The sequence below is a fragment of the Mauremys reevesii genome, linkage group 2 (genome assembly GCF_016161935.1).
Source record: "Mauremys reevesii isolate NIE-2019 linkage group 2, ASM1616193v1, whole genome shotgun sequence".
Taxonomy (NCBI): Eukaryota; Metazoa; Chordata; order Testudines; family Geoemydidae; genus Mauremys; species Mauremys reevesii.
The window spans coordinates 2420145-2441976 of NC_052624.1; the positions used below are offsets into that span (position 1 = coordinate 2420145).

Genomic DNA, 21832 nt, shown 5'->3' on the forward strand with positions numbered 1-21832 from the left:
GGATGGAAGAAGTTAATTCCCAGGACAACCATCAGGAGGCGCTGCAGGGGTGAGTCTTGCCCCATTACACCAACATTAATGGTATCTAGAAATGTTATCTTTGTATCCCATCCTGAGATAACATCTACGCAGTCAATACGGGGATAGCGGAAATTCCCCATTATTACTGGGTTTTCTGTTTTCACTGCCTCTCTAATCTCATTGAGCATTTAACAATTACTGATCTACCTGGTGGTCGGTAGTATAGTCCATGCTGTAACCTTCTTCGCGCCCACACTCAGTTTCCCTTTGCTTTGAGGGTATCTGGGAGGCATCTGGGCCTGGGAACCTTTGGTGTGACCCCGGTGCAATGAATTGCAGTCGGTTGGGGTTCTTGGGGCAGTTGGCCTTTATATGCCTCAGCTCATTACATTTAAAACATCGCCCAGCTGACTGGTCACTGGGCAAGGTGGGTTGCTGGAGACTGGTGTGGTGGGTTTGGGGTTTTCTGTGGGTTGTAGGTGGGGCCTTGGGCTGCCCCAGTGGTAGTGTATTGTCTCAGGTTGCCCCTTCTGGTATCCGCTCCAACTGCTACTATTTTTTTTTCTTTTCCGCCACCTCCACTTATTTGGCTCCAATCTCCGCCACCTCCGTTACAGTTTTGAGCTTCCCATCTAGGATATATCTTTCTGTTTCCTCAAGATCACCCTCTAAGAACTGCTCCATTTGCATTAGGAAAGACAGATCTTCCAGAGATTTAACGCTTGCTGCTGATATCCAGGCATCCCAATTTTTTACAATGTGGTAAGCGTGTCGGGAAAATGCCATATCTGGTTTCCATCTGAGGGCTCTGAACCACCGACGGGCATGCTCAGGTGTTAGCCCCATTCTGATTCTGGCCTGGTTTTGAAAACGTTTATAATCGTTCATGTGTTTCTTAGGCATTTCAGCCGCCACCTCTGCTAAGGGTCCACTGAGATGTGGCCTCAGCTCTATCATGTACTGGTCTGTAGAGATGCTGTGCCCAAGGCAGGCCCTTTCAAAATTTTCTAAGAAGGCCTTGGTATCATCACCTACCTTGTAGGTGGGGAATTTTCTGGAATGGGGAGCGGTACGTGGAGAAGGATTGCTAGGGTTGTCTGGTATATTTAGTCCTTTCCAGCTCTAAGCGCTTCAGCTCTAACTCCATCTCCAAGCATTTTACCTCCTTCCTCTCCTCCATTTCCAACTCCAAGTGTTTTAAAGCCATCTGTCTTTCATGTTATTTCTGTCTCTCTCCAGCTTCAAAACTGTCTAATTCTATTTTTTAACCTCACTTTTCATCATCCAAGCATTCCTGCTTTTACCCTAGCCTAACCTGACAGCTAGAAATAAAAAATAAAATAAAAAAATAAATAAACCAGCTTGTAAATCTAGCCAGCTTTCTATCCACCTTATAGTCCATTCATCCAGCCCAAACTTCTTTAAGTTGCGGGCAAGAATACTGTGGGAGACCTTACCAAAAGCTTTGCTAAAGTCAAGGAATAACACATCCACTGCTTTCCCCTCATCCACAGACCCAGTTATCTCCTCATAGAAGGCAATTAGGTTAGTCAGGCATGACTTGCCCTTGGTGAATCCATGCTGACTGTTCCTGATCACTTTCCTCTCCTCTAAATACTTCAGAATTGATTCCTTGAGGACCTGCTCCATGATTTTTCCAGGGACTGAGGTGAGACTGACTGGCCTGTAGTTCCCTGGATCTTCCTTCTTCCCTTTTTTAAAGATGGGCACTACATTAGCCTTTTTCCAGTCATCCGGGACCTCCCCCGATCACCATGAGTTTTCAAAGATAATGGCCAATGGCTCTGCAATGGCCACTGGCTCACCAACTCCTGATCAACAATTGACCAAGCAGGGAGCATCAGAGGCTGTTGGTGGCTTCACTGGAGCTAAGGCAGGGACTGCTGCTGTGCCTAGAGCTGACTGAGGTGGGCCTGCGGCGGAAGAACTGTGAGCAACTGCGACTGTACTTTGGGAAAGTGCTGGCAAGGGAAGGGGCACAGTAGAGAGTCAGAGTCTGAGCAGAGGCAGAGGCAGAGTGATCTTCTCATCGACCCAGGACCCAGAGCTGTGGACATTTGGTGAGGCCAGATCCAGTTGTCAGAGGGGTTGTGCAGCTGGTTGCCTTGGCTGGACTGATCCACAGAACCTGCATGGTGCTGTCTCCAGCTTCCACTCTCCAAGCGCACCCATGCAAGCAAGTGCCTAGGACTCTGAAATCCAGAGGAGTGTACACTGCAGGGGGTGGGGTAAATGGTGGCAGTGTAAATGACAGTTAGGTAGGTTTCATTTATTACTGGATGCCAGGATAGATTTGATTTAAATCAAATTGATTTAAATCATGACGTTTTAAAATCACTAATCAGGAAGACTTGATTTAATCATGGTTTTTTACATAAAAGTGCATTCTTATTGGTCGTTATAAGCTTAATATATTTTCTTCACAACTCAGAGATTGATATGCTGCTCAGACAGTTTCACTGTTGTTTCTACTGCCTGTCCCTCCCTTCTCACATTTATCTCCAGACTTCTTCTCCTTCTCCAGATCTATTCTGCCCCCAACAATCTTCTATTCATTGAACTTTTTTAAACTTTGCCCTTTTCGAGAGAGGTAAGGGATTGACTCTGTGTACACAGATTTGCAGAGGGACAATAGAGTTGAGGTTTGTTATTTCTCACCTTTATATATTATTTATTTATTTAAAACCAGTTTTGCTGTTAACAAGCATGTTACCTCTGGAGAGACAAATCCACAGTTTGGGAATGGCAAAACTAAGCATCTCCAGTGCTATCTTCTAGACTGAGCACTGAGTCCCATTGGGTAGATAGAAAGATTAATTTAAATAATCTAAACAGAAGCCCCTGGAACCCCATAAGGTTGGGTCCCTAATCCATGAACTATTGGAACTCATTTACAAAACTTTTCTTAAACATGACATGAATATATTGTCTCATACTTTAGAATTAGAATTTATAATTCCTATTCCATGAGGAGATATCTTTGAGCTATAATGTATCTTAATTAAAAGCATTTTATCAAGAAATCTGATTTAAATTTAAAAAATCTGTTTTTTAAAATCATTGTTTTTTATCCACCTTGCTTTATTTGTTAATTGATTGTATTTAACTGGATTTAAATTAATAGTGACATTTAATTTTAGTCGATTATACCCTGTTTCTTTACATATGACGTTAAGCAAAGTAAGTAAAGGTGTGTTAACTCTAATCTAAGTGGATGGGATGTATATTATTTAGAATTGGTATTTCTGAGTTACCCTCATGCCACAGATTATTATTAATTATAATTATTATTAGAACAGGTTTATTCCTGAAGGTTCCTAAGGCACACCACTGAGTGTGTATAAGAACCAGCCAGGTGGGGGCACCATCAATTTTAAATTCCTTTAGGAGTAAAGGACTGAAGCAGAGGAGTGGATAGAGGATTTCCACCTATCCAACATCATCACTAGGATACCCAGGAACTACTTTGCTGACAGCAACATCAGGCACCCAGTCACACAGGGGAGTGTTGCCTGTTCCCAAATAACCTAGGGAGGGAAGAGGGGGTTACACTAGAGCACACTTTGTCCCACCTGGGTGGCTTCTGGAAAGGATTGGTGACAGGTTGAGGGTTTTGCATGTGTGTTGACAGTGTTTTGAGTTGGTGTTTCCTCTCCCTACACTTCCTGTCTTCGAGTTCCAGGGCTTTCTGGTGTGCATCCACTTGCTATGGCTTTTCTGCCTCCCCCTTGTTTGGCTTTCTGTTCAGCTTCCCATTTCTGGTGCTCACTCTCCTCGACTGCTTTCCCTAACTCCAGTCTGGCCAGCTCTAACTTCATGGAGGTTTCACCAAGGCTAGTCTCTGCCTTGACCATTTTTGTACTTTCTTTTCTTCCATTTCTATCACCCAAGATAAACAAACAGAAAATGTCAAAACTGGAACCTTTTTTGTCTCTTTCCAACTTTCTCATCTGCTTGCATCTGAAGAAGTGGGTATTCACCCACGAAAGCTCATGCTGCAAAACGTCTGTTAGTCTATAAGGTGCCACAGGATTCTTTGCTGCATCTGTGAATCTTGTAGAATCTAATTTACCAGTGCTGGGAGGGTGACCCTCAGCCAGCTCCGTGTAAATCCTGCCAACACTACATCACTGTGATGCTTTCTCAGGGTGCCCAGAACTATGAGTCATGTTGTTATTCCTCTGACTCAGCCTTTACTTGGCCTTGCAGGTTACACTTGGTACAGCCCAGCTCCTGAATCCCCTTTAAGAGCATTCCCCTGTAGTGCCCAGCCCCTGTCACTGAACACTCCCAGAAATTAGCCAGATCGCTGGCTCTCAAGAGACATTGTACACAGCAGCCTGTTTGATTCAACTGAGGATTCACACATGGCTTCATATTACAACACTGAGAGGTACTTGTGACAAACAAGAAGTTTATTAACAAAGCTAGAGATTTAAGTGATACGGCGTAAGGATAATGGAAATAATTGGTTACAAATAAAGCAAAAAGAGAACCCGCTTCTACAAGACTAAGACTTAACTTCAGCAAGTTAATCTTATGTAAAGCAGTTTCTCACCTAAAATCACTTGCTCAGATGGCAAAGATCCAACTTTCATGAATGCAAAAATCACTGTTCTTTTGGCTTCCTCAGTGAAGGATAACCAAGGAGTTTTTCTTCCTCCTTCTTATTATCCAATAAACCTTTGAAATGGATTCTTTTCCCAGTGTACCCCTCAGAGAAAGGGTTCCCCCCACCAGCTGCTCATTCTCTGGTGTGCTGAGACCATGGTGCTTTCTTCATCCTCCAACTAACATAACCTTCCTGTTTACCTCATATGCAAATAGACCTCTCATTATCTTTGGTTTCACAATACTTAACTTACATCCAAGACCTGGGCAGACAGGTACTTTCCTTTGCTGGGGAAAGACTTGTTTATCAAACCCTGTGTTTTGAACATATTTTAGTACATACAACTAAATTATTTCCTGTACATACATCATGCAATGCTTATAATAACCAGTAGGATATAAGCTTTCATTTGATGCTCACATGACCTTCTTTACAGATATATACTCTGACAGCCATGTGGTGGACAGGACAGATGGGAGTTGCTGTTATAGGACAGAGACCCTTTTCCAGTTGGGATTGAAGGACTCTTAGCCTCACAGCCTGGGTTTGTTTGGAGAAATTAATTTAACAATCACAGATTTGTAAGTAAGCTAAAGTAACTTAATCTTAGCATTGTAACTTTTAACAGTGTGAAAAACCAAGGCTGATTCTGTAAGGTTAATTTTCCTTGTAGACACAGAGCTAGACTTTTAAAGGTATTTAGGCCTTATTGCACTCAGCATTGCAATGCCTAACTGGTATAAGAGCATAAGTCTCATTTTCAAATGGGATTTAAGCACTTAAGAGCGTTGACAGGATATCTTAAAGAAAAGACAAAAAAAAATGCTGCATATCACCATGTTTCCTAGTCACATCTTTGGTGGGTTTTAAAGTTTGCTTTTCAAAATATCAAAAGAAGCTTCAGCAATGGGGCCAGATTAATCCTTGATGTAACTCCAGTACAGTCAATAGAGTTTCACCAACTTGCACCTGATCTGAACTTTGCCCTGTAAGTGTCTGAGATTTTGTTTTTAGTTAAATGACTGCCATGTTTGATGTTGCAGTTTGAGTTACTATAAGTTTACATGAAAGCTGAATAGATCTCTCAGCACTAGCCAAAGGGCCTAATTTGTCTCTCAGTGACCTGGCTGTTAATGCAGAGTATTCCAGTGAAGCTAATGGAGACACTCCATGCAAATGCAGGCTGAGAGCTGATACAGGATTGTAAATCCATACGGTTGCTCTTAAGTTAATGGAGTTAAACCATTCTAAATCCAGAGTAACTGATGTAGAAACTGGCTCAGCATATTTAAATTATTTAAAATATATTGTTAATAAAGAACAAATGCTGATAGCTTTATTCATATTGTCTGAATGTGCTGCACTGGCATAAGGGTGAAGGTGCCTGAGAAGCTGAGATGCAGGGTTTGGGATGCAGCAAGGTTAGGTTGTAATGAGACTTTATTAATGACTATTAGCAACGAGGTAGATCAGGAAAAATACAATAATAACTACTGCAGCAACCCCAAAGGCCAAAATAACTTTCCTATGCTTCATAAAAAGAGTGTTCACCCTGGTTCTTTTATTTATTTCAGTATAAGCTCTCACTTTTTGTTCAGTTAAATTAGATTCCAAATACATCTCATTGACATAACACCCGCCCCCATTTTCCTGAACCATTCTCTGGATCATTTCAATCAGCTCAGAAACCTGTTCAGCCTGTTCTGCTCCAGTTGCTTTGTTATTGAAAGCACAATATCGGTTCCCACACTTCTGAATCAGCCCCCTAAGATCTTTATTATCTGAGTATCTCACATAGTCACGCAGTGAGCCAACCCCTAAATCTTCTTTCCGGGTGAACAGGACAATCATGTGCCTCATGGCTTCAACTCCAAAAATCTCCTGTATTCGCTTCACTGCTTCCTTGTCTTCCTCAGTGTAACGGCCCAGCTGGGTCACCAGCACCAGAGCGTGGGGGCCAGGGGCAGAGAGCGCGATACAACGAACAATCTCTCTATGAGTTACAGTCTCACAAACCTTTCCGTCAAAAATGGCAGGTGTGTCAATTACCACAAGCTCTTTCCCATTCCAGCTTCTTTGCCCTTTTGTACAAGTCAGAGTTACTGACTTTGTCCCGAGTTTAGATTCAAACTTTCTTTTGTCAAGGATGGAGTTTCCTGTTGCACTTTTCCCAGCTCCAGTTTTGCCAACAAGGATGATTCTGAGTTCTGATCTCCTGCCGTTATCTGAAGGTGCTGGGAACAGATTTGACAGTCAGAACATCATTGCACAGATAAAAGTAAATAAGTAGGAGTTACATCTAATTATACAAATTTTAATTAACCTGCATTAAAATAGTGCACTCTGGGGCTGAGAGTGCCAGAGTAAATAACATCCATCCAATCCCACAGCCCAGCTTGTCACTGTCCTCGTGGATGTCTTGTCACTTTAAATTGAGCATGACCAAAACTCCTTATCCTCTCTCCCATACCTTCTCCGCTTCCTCCTTTTCCTATCACTCTTTGGAACACCACCGTTCTTGCCATCACTCAGGCCTGCAATCTGGGGGCAATTTTTTTACTCCTCTCTCTCCTTTGTCCCACTCATCTAGGCCATATTCCTTGCCTGTTGGTTCGATCATGCAACTTCTATCTTTCTATTCTGCCGTTGTCTCCCTGTCCGACTGGATAGGTTCTTATACCTCACTCATCACTGTTGAATCGGAGCACCTCTGTCTCTGGTTTCACACAGATAATCCCTGGACCCACACACAGAGCTGACACTCTTTGTACTGGATCCTAAAGTCAGATATACACATGAGGCATATAAAAACGAACCCTTGTGTTCTGGTCAGACCACTTCCTCCTTCAGATGAAGATCAGACTCTTTGAAATCTCTGAACATTTGACCATCACATTTAAGCTTCTTGTCTCTACCTTCAAATTGTTATAGGACTCTGCACTTCATTACATATCCTCCCTTGTCAACCGTTGCATTGCCCCATCCCCTCCGCCCTGCTAATGATCCTCACCTGGTTTTCAGATTCTTGCACAATCACCTCTGTGCCTTCTTCATTGTAGCCCCCAATGCATGGTATGGTCTCACTGAGCTCACCTGCAAAATCACTACTGTGTCCACATCAAAATCCCTCTTAAAAACTCACTTCTGCTGTGTTGCATACAGTGAATTGCCTATAAATTACGTCCTGTTCTTCCCTAGCTCTATATAGTTGGTCAAACAGGATAAAACATTTCATTCACATTTGTTTCCATTTTTTGGTTAAAACTTGAAAAAAAGTTGCCAAATCTGCCTGGAAATGATTGGAGGAGCTAGGGAATGGGGTGTGCCTGGTACACAGACTCTCAGTGTCTTTGGATTGGAACGAAGCTCTGCCGTGCTTCCACTTTCATTTCCTTCTTGATCAAAAGTGGTAAGTTCTTGATTTACAGTTTGCAGCTGCTGTAGCTGCCTGAGATATGGACAAAATTACAGTCACTGAGAAAGGGATTTTGTTTGTGGGGGTTGTCCCCAGCAGAAGTTACAAGGGACATGTCACAACCATTCCCCCAGTAACTGCACCCAGGCTAGAGCCTCTGAAATAATTTTAGGTGACTAAAGGTATATTCAGAACATGCCTCGATCCCCTAGAGCTTGTGGGGCTCTTTTACCTTACTGGAAAACTTGAGCTGAGCAAAATATAGAAGTGAGGCCAGAATAGGGCCTTTTGTGTAACTTTCTTACCATAGAAGGTTACATCGTCTCCTCCCTTCTTCCTCCCATCCATCTCGCCCTGAAAGATTTGTAGTAAAACATGTTATTTACAAACATACTTGGAGATTTTTAAGAGCAGGTTGGACAAACACCTGTCAGGAATGGTCTAGATAATACTTAGTCTTGCCATGAGTGCAGGGGACTAGATGACCTTTCGAGGTCTCTTCCAGTCCTATGATTCTACTAACCACTGCATCAGCAAATTTTGCTGATAAGATCAACCAAATGTGCATGGAACTACATGGGAAACAAATCTCCATCCTGACCAGATCATATTATCTCCCCAGCCACCCTGGACTGAATTCAACCCCATCACACATGCTGAAGATCAAAAAGACTCTGACTACCAGAAGCCAGGAGTGGAAGAAAGTGCCCTGTTCTGGACACTGCCCCTGAAGTTCTGGCATGGGCGATTGTCATAGACAGGCTATTTGGCAAGATGGACCATGATCTGACCTAGTTAGGAGGCAGTGTGTATTTTCCTAGCAATTGTTCAAGCCGGGATTCAAGAAAGCAGAGGAAGACCCAGAGTCAAAGATAAATTCTCTGTGTGCATCTGACTTGGACATCCTAAGCTTCCCACCTATATTTCTCTATGATCTACTTCTTGATCACTTGCTGCCAGCTCACAGTGCTGCTCACAATCTCAAAAGGGCCTGTTGGCATGAGCTTAAGGCTGGTTTTGCTATCAAATTGGTTCTGACTCATAGTAACCAAACCTTAGCACCTCTGTGGATTTGTCCTTCACTGGTACCTACCCACATGGTTTTTCCAAGTGATTGATAGGCTGACATTTCACCTTTAAAACAGCTTCGTCCTGAAAAATCAATGGAACTGGTTAATACTCATGAAAGCCAAGACCAAATCCCAACTCGTATGTGTCTCTCTGTTCCTGTGCAACATGAAGGGTGGTTTATTTCTTAATTATTATTTTATTTATACTGTGCCATGAATATGCATGGCATTACAGATGATGAGCAGACAAAGGGGGAGATTTTCAGAGGCATACATTGCAGTTCATGTCCATGGGAGATAGGTCTCTACCTGATATTTGCGCCTTTGAAACTCTTCCTCCATGTCCCTACAACAAGAGCTTAGAAGCTAAGATCTTGATCCTACAAGTGGAGCTGCTAGTGCAGGGGTTGGCAACCTTTGTCACCCGGCCCGTCAGGGTAAAGCCGCTGGCCAGCTGGACCGGTTTGTTTATCTGGAATGTCAGCAGGTACGGAGCCCAGCAGCTCCCACTGGCTGTGGTTCACTGTTCCCAGCCAATGGGAGCTGTGGGAAGCAGTGGCTAGCAAATCACTTGGCCTGCACCACTTTCTACAGCTCCCATTGGCCAGGAATGGCAAACCGCAGCCAGTGGGAGCTGTGGGGTTCTGTGCCTGTGGACGCTCCAGATAAACAAACCGGCCCAGCCCGCTACTGGCTTTACCCTGATGGGCCGGGTGACAAAGGCTCCTGACCCCTGTGCTAGTGTAACCCACACACCTCCTGGGTGTGGTGTTCTATCCCCTCTAGAGGCACAGAGACCACAGAGAAAGAGAAAATGAGTCTGCTCTACAGCCTTAGCTAATAGTCACCTGGCTTTTAGCTCATGCGGTAGAGGCTCATGCACTAAGCTTCAGAGGTCCCTGGTTCAATCCTGCCTGTCGGCGACCAGGGTTGTTTGGTGTTATGCTAGTATGGATGCTGTGCCTGCATGGAGGTCCATTGACTGCAACTGTGTCTTTACCAAACTGCAATGGTCTGTACTAGTGGATTCAAATGCAGGATCAGGGTCTAAGGCCTGAATCCATAAAGGGACTTTTAGGTGTCTTGAAAATCACTGGAATCCACGAACCCTGGGTTAGGCATCTCCCCTCCCTGTACACTGCATGGGGAGAGATAGGCAAAACCAGGATGCTAGGCAAGAAGCCAATGGGAGATGCTGCTGAGAAGGGTGTGGTCCTAAGCCCTGCCCCCTCAAGGAATTTGATGCCTAAAGCCAGAACTGCAACCCACAGCCAGGAACCCTCTTCTAGAGTCAGGCCGCTTTGGTGCCAGCCTAACTCCCTACAAAATGGTTGATAGACAACAGCTCCCATATAACCTTTGGCCCAGTGGTTAGGGAAGTCACCCAGGAGATCACAGCCTCATCAAGGCTGGAAGGGGCCTCAGGAGATATCTAGTCCCACCCCCTGCTCAAAGCAGGACTAATCCCCAAATGGCCCCCTCAAGGATAGAACTCACACTCCTGGGTTTAGCAGGCCACTGCTCACACCACTGAGCTATCCCTCCCCCACCAGATAGGCAGCATCACTTCAATTCCCCCTTTGTGTGATGAGTAGGGCTTTGCACAGGGTTCCCCGTGTCTCAAGTGAGTGCCGTGCTCTGTAGAGTCATTCTGGCCCAATGCATATTAAATAAAAAGTGGAATGGATTCAATGTGAGAGACTGAGAGACACCCACCTCAGATTGTTCCATAGTCCTACTGAATGGGGTCCCACAGGCAAGACAGGCATTGCCCTGCCTTTTTTCACCTGGCTTGAGGATCACACTCTGGCTTTGTCATGGGAACCCCATACTGTGGACTCGTTTGTATGCAGTGAGTGGAGGAAGGACAGACCACTCAGGATTTCATTTTACATTACTAATCATATATTCATATTTTCATTGTTTGGACTGGCTGCTTCCTTTTGTTTTGTGCCAGACTAAGCCTGAATTAGTGTAGGTGAGTTCACTGTGCTAGGATGTCTGTAGGAAATTGATAGCTAAAAGTAGCTAGGCAGATGGCCTACAGAGACTGAATACAATACCATCTTTAAAAACTCTGATTTGACTCTAAACCCTAAAATTGTGCACATAGCAAGCCCAGGTAAACATGGATTCCTTCACTGTTACCCTGGTGTCCCCTCCCTTGGCTGATTTTAGATAATGAAACAAAAGGGAAAGATTGAGTTGAGGGGAGCATAAGACAAAATGAAGTTTTGGGGAGGATGCCTTTTTGTCTTTGAGACATTAACTGGATGAAGATGAGACAAAGCCATACATTTAGTCAAAGCAAGTAGAGGATAGATAGTGAGAAATCGTTATAAGTATCCAAAGATATGTACCTGCTGTTACTCCAAGTCTCAATTTGGCCCAAGATGGTCAAAGGGGAAAAGGTAGATAGAAGAGGGCTGAAAACAGAACCTTGATACAGTGAGATGCTGCCACCAGACAGAGAGAGAGTGCATTTTATAAGTTGGTCTTATAAATAATTAGGGCAAAAGGGAAGCTTAGATGCTTACATAATTATGGAGGTAGATCAGGAGGATGGTCTGGTCCACAGTCCTAAAGTCTACACTGGAGTCAAGGAGAATGGAGCAATCAGCAGAAAGGAGGCTCTACATTGCATTACATTGTGGTGTATGTAACCAACACTCATGTAGACTTTACTGTTATTTCTTCTTGTTTCGTTTCCTTAATCTAAAAATAAGTCATTCCTAATGACAGAGTGTGTAGGGAAAACAGTAATTCCCACTCTAAATGAAACCACCACCCTCCCATTGAAAAGGAAAGTAACTGCCCCCAGAGAAAAAGGATCAGCACAAAACTCAAGAATAACCCACCTCTCCTTTATCTTTTCCTCAGAGGCCCTTACATCCTTCTCTGGATGTTCTGAGGATCCCTAAACATCCAGGTTTGCTGAAAACAAACAAAAAAAGAAAAATACAGAAAAGGAAAACAAATTAGCAATCAATCACCAAAAGAACAAGTAACTTTCTTGGTAAAATAATTCAGTTCTGCTGCACGCCAACCTGCAAGGCTATGGGGAATTTTTTCATGGATCAATTAAACCTTCTAATGATAGAAAAGATGGACTTGTAAAATCACAGAACACTTTTTATAAACGTACGTTACATTCAAATGCTTTAATGTTTGTTCTCATGATTTTTCATGGTCCATTAACGTTGATTTTCAATAACTCTTGGAGCACTGGGGAAGTTCCAGAAGACTGAAAGGAAGCTAAATTTGTGGCAATATTTTGAAAGATTAAAGATTAAATGGGATGACCTGTGTATTTATAGACCTGTCAGTCTGACATTGATCCCGGGCAAGATAAATAGCACACGGCGTGGCCATATTCAGGATATATGCACAGCCTAATGTGACTGGCATCTCCAGAGGGCAGAATCTGGGAAGCTTGAAACACTCTAAGAATTCCTCCGAAATCTGCTGCGTCCATTCTGATTTATATGTTCACTGTCAACCACCTAGTTCTTCTCTCGGAATTCAATACCTAATGTAGAATTATCTACCTAAGTTTCATTACCACCAAGCAGTTTCCAAGGGAATCTCCTTTCTCCCTTGATGTTCTTGGCACTGAAATGATTTAGGCACCAAGATCCAGCTTTTTAAATGTATTTCGGTGCCTAGCCAGCTAGTGTGATTGTCAAAAGCACCTAAGCAGGTTAGGTGCCTAAGTTCCACTGAAATTAATGAAAATGCTTAAAATAATTCTTGTAAAAATGTGAGCAGAAAAAATTAGGATCTAGATGATATTGTATGAACTGAGAAAGTTCTGTTCTGCCCAGGAATTGGTGGAATTGTTTAAAATCTCACTTGTCCATTGTATTTTCATCACCTGTCTCAGTGATTCCACATACACTATATTAAACCAAATCCCCACAAGCTATTCTAAATGCAGACAACATTTGATCTTTTGAGGTGCCAAGCGCCTGCAGAGAAGCTTTGAGGGCACTGGGCACCTCTGCACTCGAGCTGAGCTCAGTACAGGTATTGGGTAGGGAGAAAGGTGGCTTTATAATACCTTTGTGCCTCCATTCATCTGGGACAAGGGCAGGGTTGGGGGAGGGCTGGACTCTCACTGGACACAGTAGCCTCAAATTTACAACCAGATGCCTTGGGGTTGTTGCAGCAGTTGGAAATAACAATTTATATCATCTGTAAATGTCAAGCATTCTCTGTCAAAACTTTATTCCCCTCCACCCCCATGTGTTCCCATCTCCCCCTGTGGAAACAGATCTCAGGCAGGCTTCAGGCACCCAAATATCAAACAGAAAGGCACAGGCTTGTTCCCTGTATTTCCTCCTGCTACCTTAGAAGTGTTTTCATTTGTCAAGCTTTGTAGCCAGTTTAAAATACCTCCCTTGCCGACCCTCATTTTCTCTCTCTAATTGTCACAGACACACACACACACACACAGACACACACACACACACAACTTTTTCATCGTCTGGTAAACTTGGAGATCAAACCTGTGATATTTCTTCAGATTAAGCAGATATTTCCGTCTTCTGCACGGTCCTTCCAGCTGATGGTATTATACAAAAATGTCTGAAGTCTTCTGGTTTCCTCTTTTTGACAGTAGCTTCATATTAATTGTTGATGAAATTGTTGTGAAAATGAAAATGAACTACTCAGTGATCCAAATTTTGTTCTAAGTAAATGCAGTGGGATGAGCTACTGCCACTGACCAGGAAATACCATTTGCCAAATAAACAAGTCTGAATTTTACAGGAAGTGGGTTTGTGCAGAACAGTAGCAACGTACGAGAACATTCAGCCTGCAACCGAAGTTCTCTATGTTCAAATACAGAATGATATCAATAGTCATAAAGAAAGCCTGCACAAAGATTTATATGAACAGCATGCAGCAGACCTAACCATTTCACAAATGTATCCATTCTAAGGGACAAAGTGTAGGATTGTACCCTGGAAGATATATGTGCATGAGAAACAATACAAAATGCACAACTGGATTCATCAGAGATCTACATAAGTGTGCGTGTATATACATATATACATTTTTGATGCTCTGACAAAAGTGCTTCTGACAAAAGCGGCAGGTGGAAAACATGGGTTGTGATATCTTTCTCTGATGACACATTGTTGTCATTAATGATGAATAATAATGACCGTGACATGTTGGGTCACAGAAACCCCTTTGGGACTGCCTCCTGATGTGCCTAGACTACCTCTGAGTCTGTTTTCCCTGGCAGCTTGGGACTTCAGTGCCCTGCCTGGTTTGAGCCAGACATGCTAGCCTGCTGCAAACACAGACCCAGGTCTGAACCACATCCCCCAAAAGCTGCAAGCTTAACTGAAAACAGCTTAAGAAGTGTACCGGTCCCCAGCACTCAGATACCCAACTCCCAGTGGGATCCAAACCTCAAATAAATCCATTTTACTCTGTATAAAGCTTATATAGGGTAAACTCATAAATTGTTCACCCTCTATAACACTGATGGAGAGATATGCACAGTTGTTTGCACACCCCCCCCAGTTATTAATGCATACTCTAGGTTAAATAATAAGTAAAATGTGATTTTATTAAATACAAAAAGTAGGATTTAAGTGGTTCCAAGTAGTAACAGGCAGAGCAAAGTGAATTCCCAAGCAAAATAAAATAAAACATGAAAGTCTAAACCTAATACAGTAAGAAAGCGATTACAGATGAAATCTTACCCTCAGAGGTGTTCCAGTAAGCTTCTTTTACAGACTAGCCTCCTTCTGGACAGGATTGGGCCCAGACTAGGAGGGAGTCCAGTCTTTGAAAGACGCTTATTGGAATATCTCTGAGGGTGAGATTTTCCTTTATTCTGTTTCGTAATGTATTAGGCTTAGACTTGCATGTTTTGTTTTATTTTGCTTGGTAAATTACTTTGTTCTGTTTGTTATTACTTGGAACCACTGAAATCCTACTTGTTATACTTAATAAAATCACTTTTGTTTATTAATTAACCCAGAGTAAGTGATTAATACATGGGGGAGCAAACTGCTGTTACACTGCTGTTACAATGTTATAGAGGGCGGACAATTTATGAGTTTACCCTGGATAATCTTTATACAGAGTAAAACGGATTTATTTGGGGTTTGGATTCCATTGGGAGCTGGGTGTCTGGATGCTGAACACAGGTTACCTGCTGAGCTGTTTTTAGTTAAAGTCTGCAGCTGTGGGGGCATGGTTCAGACCCTGGGTCTGTGTTGCAGCAGGCTGGCGTGTCTGGCTCAACAGGCAGGGTTCTCGAGTCCCAAGCTGGAAGAGAAAATGGGCTCAGAGGTAACTTCAGCACATCAGGAAACTGTCCCAAGGGGGTCTCTGTGACCGAACCTGTCACAATAACAAATGGAAAAATGGAGACATTTATACCAATCAATAGCAATGCATAGAAATTCTTCTCTTTCTTCTAAATGGAAATGGTAGAATTCTCAATAATAATACAGAAAAGGTGGAATTGTTCAAGAAGTAATTCTGTTCTGTATTTACAACAAAAAACAGATGATCTAGTCAGATCATATGATAACATTCTTTTCATTTCACTTAGAATTAGGAGGGTGTTAAACAGCAACTACTAATTTTAACCAATGATCTTAAACACAAAAAAGAAGCTTACAAAAAATGGAAGATGGAACAAATGACCATGGAGGAGTATAAAAAATATTGCTCAGGCATGCAGGAGTAAAATCAGGAAGGTCAAATCACACTTGGAGTTGCAGCTAGCAAGAGATATTAAGAGTAACAAGAAGGGTTTCTTCAAGTATGTTAGCAACAAGAAGAAATTCAAGGAAAGTGTGGGCCCCTTACTGAATGGGGGAGGCAACCTAGTGACAGAGGATGTGGAAAAAGCAAATGTACTCAATGATTTTTTTGCCTCTGTCTTCTCGAACAAGGTCAGCTCCTAGACTGCTGCACTGGGCAGCACAGCATAGCGAGGAGGTGACCAGCCCTCTGTGGAGAAAGAAGTGATTTGGAACTATTTAGAAAAGGTGGGCGAGCACAAGTCCATGGGGCCGGATGCGTTGCATCCAAGGGTGTTAAAGGAGTTGGCGGATGTGATTGCAGAGCCATTGGCCATTATCTTTGAAAATTCATGGCAAACGAGGGAGGTCCTGGATGACTGGAAAAAGGCTACTGTAGGGCCCATCTTTTAAAAAAGGGAAGAAGGAGGATCCGGGAAACTACAGGCCAGTCAGCCTCACCTCAGTCCCTGGAAAAATCATGGAGCAGGTCCTCAAGGAATCAATTCTGAAGCACTTAGAGGAGAGGAAAGTCAGCCTGGATTCACCAAGGGCAAGTCATGCCTGACTAACCTAATTGCCTTCTATGAGGCGATAACTGGCTCTGTGGATGAGAGGAAAGCAGTGGATGTGTTATTCCTTGACTTTAGCAAAGCTTTGGATACGGTCTCCCACAGTATTCTTGCCAGCAAGTTAAAGAAGTATGGGCTGGATGAATGGACTATAAGGTGGATAGAAAACTGCCTAGATTGTCAGGCTCAACGGGTAGCGATCAATGGCTCCATATCTAGTTGGAAACTGCTTTCAAGTGGAGTGCCCCAAGGGTTGGTCCTGGGATCGGGTTTGTTCAATATCTTCATTAATGATCTGGAGGATGGCGTGGACTGCACCCTCAGCAAGTTTGCAGATGACACTAAACTGGGAGGAGTGGTAGATACACTGGAGGGTAGGAACAGGATACAGAGGGACCTAGACAAATTAGAGGATTGGCCCAAAAAAAATCTAATGAGGTTCATCAAGGACAAGTGCAGAGTCCTGCACTTAGGATGGAAGAATCCCATGCACTGCTACAGGCTGGGGACCGACTGGCTATGCAGCAGTTCTTCAGAAAAGGACCTAGGGGTTACAGTGGATGAGATGCTGGGTATGAGTCAACAGTGTGCCCTTGTTGCCAAGAAGTCTAATGGCATTTTGGGCTGTATAAGTAGGGGCATTGGCAGCAGATCGAGGGACGTGATCATTCCCCTCTATTCGACATTGTTGAGGCCTCATCTGGAGTACTGTGTCCAGTTTTGGGCCCCACACTAAAAGAACAGGTTTCAGAGTAGCAGCCGTGTTAGTCTGTATCTGCAAAAAGAACAGGAGTACTTGTGGCACCTTAAAGACTAACAAATTTATTTTAGCATGAGCTTTTGTGAGCTGCAACTCACTTCTTCGGATGCATAGAATGGAACACACAGACAGGAGATATTTATACATACAGAGAACATGAAAAGGTGGAAGTATGCATACCAACAGGAAGAGTCTAATCAATTGAGATGAGCTATCGTCAGCAGGAGGAAAAAAAACTTTTTGAAGTGATAATTAAGATGGCCCATAGAAGGTGTGAGGAGAACTTAACATAGGGAAATAGATTCAATTAGTGTAATGATCCAACCATTCCCAGTCTCTGTTTAGGCCACAGTTAATTTATCTAGTTTGCATATTAATTCAAGTTCAGCAGTTTCTCGCTGGAGTCTGTGTTTGAAGTTTTTTTGTTGCAAAATTGCCACCTTCAAGTCTGTCACTGAGTGGTTAGAGAGGTTGAAGTGTTCTCCCACTGGTTTTTGAATGTTATGATTCCTGATGTCAGATTTGTGTTCATTTATTCTTTTGCATAGAGACTGTCCGGTTTGGCCAATGTACATGGCAGAGGGGCATTGCTGGCACATGATGACATATATCACGTTGGTAGATGTGCAGGTGTACGAGCCCCTGATGGCGTGTCTGATGTGATTAGGTCCTATGATGGTGTCACTTGAATGGATATGTGGACAGAGCTGGCATCGGGCTTTGTTGCAAGGATAGGTTCCTGGGTTAGTGTTTATGTTGTATGGTGTGCGGTTGCTGGTGAGTATTTGCTTCAGGTTGGGAGGCTGTCTATAAGCGAGGACTGGCCTGTCTCCCAAGATCTGTGAGAGTGAGGGATCATCTTTAAGGATAGGTTGTAAATCTTTGATGATGCGCTGGAGAGGTTTTAGTTGGGGGCTGTAGGTGATGGCTAGTGGTGTTCTGTTATTTTCTTTTTTAGGCCTGTCCTGAAGTAGGTGGCTTCTGGGTACTCTTCTGGCTCTGTCAATCTGTTTTTTCACTTCAGCAGGTGGGTATTGTAGTTTTAAGAATGCTTGATAGAGATCTTGTAGGTGTTTATCTCTGTCTGAGGGATTGGAGCAAATACGGTTGTATCTTAGAGCTTGGCTGTAGACAATGGATCGTGTGGTGTGACCGGGATGGAAGCTGGAGGCATGTAAGTAAGTATAGCGGTCAGTGGGTTTCCGGTATAGGGTGGTATTTATGTGACCATCGTTTATTAGCACAGTAGTGTCTAGGAAATGGACCGCTTGTGTGGATTGGTCTAGGCTGAGGTTGATGGTGGGATGGAAATTGTTAAAATCACGGTGGAATTCCTCGAGGGCTTCTTTTCCATGAGTCCAGATGATGAAGATGTCATCAATGTAGCGCAAGTAGAGTAGGGGTGTTAGGGAACGAGAGCTAAGGAAGCGTTGTTCTAAGTCAGCCATAAAGATGTTGGCATACTGAGGGGCCATGCGGGTACCCATAGCAGTGCCACTGACTTGAAGATATATATTGTCCCCAAATGTGAAATAGTTGTGGGTGAGGACAAAGTCACAAAGTGCAGCCACCAGGTTAGCCGTGATATTATCGGGGATACTGTTCCTGATGGCTTGTAGTCCATCTTTGTGTGGAATGTTAGTGTAGAGGGCTTCCACATCCATAGTGGCCAGAATGGTGTTTTCTGGAAGATCACCGATGGATTGTAGTTTCCTCAGGAAGTCAGTGGTGTCTCGAAGATAGCTGGGAGTGCTGGTAGCATAGGGCCTGATTAGACTCTTCCTGTTGGTATGCATACTTCCACCTTTTCATGTTCTCTGTATGTATAAATATCTCCTGTCTGTGTGTTCCATTCTATGCATCCGAAGAAGTGAGCTGCAGCTCACGAAAGCTCATGCTACAATAAATTTGTTAGTCTTTAAGGTGCCACCATTACTCCTGTTCTCTTCACACTACAAGAAGGTTGTGGAAAAATTGGAAAGAGTCCAGCGGAGGGCAACAAAAATGATTAGGGGGCTGGAGCAGATGACTTATGAGGAGAGGCTGAGGGAACTGGGCTTGTTTAGTCTGCAGAAGAGAAGAATGAGGGGGGGATTTGATAGCTGCTTTGAAGGGGGTTCCAAAGAGGATAGATCTAGACTGTTCTCCGTGGTAGCAGATGACAGAACAAGGAGTAATGGTCTCAAGTAATGGTTGCAGTGGGGGAGGTTTAGTTTGGATATTAGAAAAAACTTTTTCACTGGGAGGGTGTTGTTAGGCCTGAATAAAGATGTAGCACAAAACCAATTATGTCAACCTGACTGAAGTCAGGCTAACAGAGGTTTCTGGGTAATCCCAGAGTGGAAAAGTACTGAGAAGCAGCATTGTTTTACAGAGCCCTGGAAAACGTGAGATAAGACTGAGATAAGCCAGGGATTGCATTTCTGGCATACCATTAGCTGTGCTAAGGACAGTGTTTGAAGAACTGATAAGAAACTCTAGCATCCCACGGTTCAGATTCTAACTCTTTGGTTGAGTTATAGGTTTGTTTAAAACTCCCCTGTATTTCTAACTTTTGGGTGTTGTTAAGATATAATTAATAATCTAAAGTTGTAGACATAAAGTCTAGGCATGTGTGTATATTAAAAGTGTCTAGTTTTAAGTTGTTAAACAAAGGGGGGTGGGTTTTGCTCAAGTGAGTGATGTATGACATAATAAAACTGTCTATATAGGCTAACGCTAAGCTGAAAAGAGAGGCTGGTTCTCACTGGAGACGAGTAGCTCTTTACTGACGCGTGCACTTGTCAATAAAGAGGTTTTTTTTTTGATCGGACCTTGCTGGTGTTGCCTGTCTCTCTGTGAACAGACAACGAACTTCGCTGTTGGGGTTAAAGTCCCTAACAGTGTGAAGCACTGGAATGGGTTACCTAGGGAGGTGGTGGAATCTCCTTCCTTAGAGGTTTTTAAGGTCAGGCTTGACAAAGCCCTGGCTGGGATGATTTAGTTGGGGACTGGTCCTGCTTTGAGCAGGGGGTTGGACTAGATACCTCCTGAGGTCCCTTCCAACCCTGATATTCTATGATACTAAAGTAGACATTTTTAAATGAGCAGATCCTAATAACTTGCATACAAGAGTTTTAAAAGAATCCTAACAATGGTTTTGATCCATTAGTAGGTAGAAATGATAGAACTGACAGCAATAATGTAGAAAAAGCAGAAGTGTGTAGGAAATATTTCATTTTTGTATTTGGGGGAAAGGTAGATATAGTCATATCACAAGATGATGAAATACTTTCCATTCCATTAGTAACAGAGAAGAATGCTAAAACAGCAGCTGTTAAATTTAGACCTTTTAAAATCAGCAGGTACAGATAATTTGCCACCTAGAGTTTTAAAAAAACTGGCTGCAGAGCTCACTGGATCAATAATGTTGATTTTTAAGAAGTTTTGAAACACTGGGGTAATTCCAAAAGAGAGGATGAATGTTAATATCATGTGAATGTTTAAAATGGGTAAACAGGATAACCTGGATAATTATAGGCCTGTCAGTCCGACATTGATCCCAGGGAAGATAATGGAGTGGCTGATATGGGATTTGATTAATAAAGAATTAAAGGATGGTGTGACCCTATAACCCACAGTGCCCACTGGCAAAGTGTTCACTGCCTGTAATGATAAAGCTAGCCAGGACTGACAAACTCTCTCTGCATAACACTGTGCTGTCATAATATTTATCCAAAGAGTATCTTGTAAGATATCAGATAAAACTGGTGACACACTGATAATGAATATCATTTGGTGATACAGAGAGTTATGTATGTATGCTTGAAATAGAATGGACATGGTCACCCCAGGGTGCTGAGAAGTGCCGAGAGACTGCTGTTGGAATACTGTGTCTAGTTTGGTGTCCAGAGTTCAAGAAGCATGTTGACAAATTGGAGAAGGTTATTGTGGAGTCTACATCACTGGCAATTTTTAAATGCAGATGGGATATAATTTCAGGAGCTATGCTCTAGTTGAAATGGCATTAATTCTGGGAAGGTCTGGCCTGTGTTGTCGAGGAGGTCAGACTGGATGATCACAATGGTCCCTTCCGGCTGTGGAATCTATGAGTATATGGAATTCCATCCACCCCACCTTCTGATGTGGAGAAGGAATTTGAACTTGACAATTCACTGTAAGTAATGCTGACAGTGGATAGTCATTGGGCCCAAGCAAGGTTGGAAGATGACCCTATAGCCTTGTGCTTAGGCTGCTCCCTTTGGCTGTGGGAGGCCCATGTTCAAGTCTCTTCTTCAATAAATCTTTAACTATTTAAAAAAACTGGAACAGCTCCAGGCAGAGAGATTGAGAGAGTCCCCTGGCAGGAATGTGGGAGACCATATTTAAATTTCCTCTGTACATTTAGTACACAGCGGAATTGAATCAAGGTATCTCATATCCCAGGTGAGAGGCCTCACCCCAAGATTAAAGCTTATAAAGTAGGTGATGCTGACACCATCTCTTTCTGCTGTTTTGTTACTCCTTTCCTTTGCCTTTCACCAAATGCCTGAAAATTCAAACAAAATATTTTGGTAATGTTCTTTCATTTCAACTTGAATTTTTTTTTTAC

General features: G+C 43.0%; 1 protein-coding gene across 5 annotated transcripts; it reads right to left on the reverse strand.

Annotated features, from left to right (window-relative positions):
- Positions 1–4447: 4447 nt before the first annotated feature.
- LOC120397130 (GTPase IMAP family member 2-like) lies at positions 4448–13982 on the reverse strand. Of its 5 annotated transcripts, XM_039522670.1 has the most exons (5): positions 13648–13981; positions 11998–12073; positions 9163–9221; positions 8375–8423; positions 4448–6888 (listed from the first exon to the last, which is right to left on the reverse strand). In XM_039522670.1, exons 3-5 carry the CDS (start codon positions 9196–9198, stop codon positions 6098–6100), a joined length of 876 nt encoding a protein of 291 aa, XP_039378604.1. In that variant the 5' UTR covers positions 9199–9221; positions 11998–12073; positions 13648–13981; the 3' UTR covers positions 4448–6097. The 5 variants fall into 5 exon arrangements, with proteins under 5 accessions (XP_039378604.1, XP_039378606.1, XP_039378605.1 ...); XM_039522672.1 differs by lacking the exon at positions 9163–9221 and having other exon boundaries at positions 13648–13982; XM_039522671.1 differs by lacking the exons at positions 11998–12073; positions 13648–13981 and adding an exon at positions 11677–11989.
- Positions 13983–21832: the final 7850 nt, after the last annotated feature.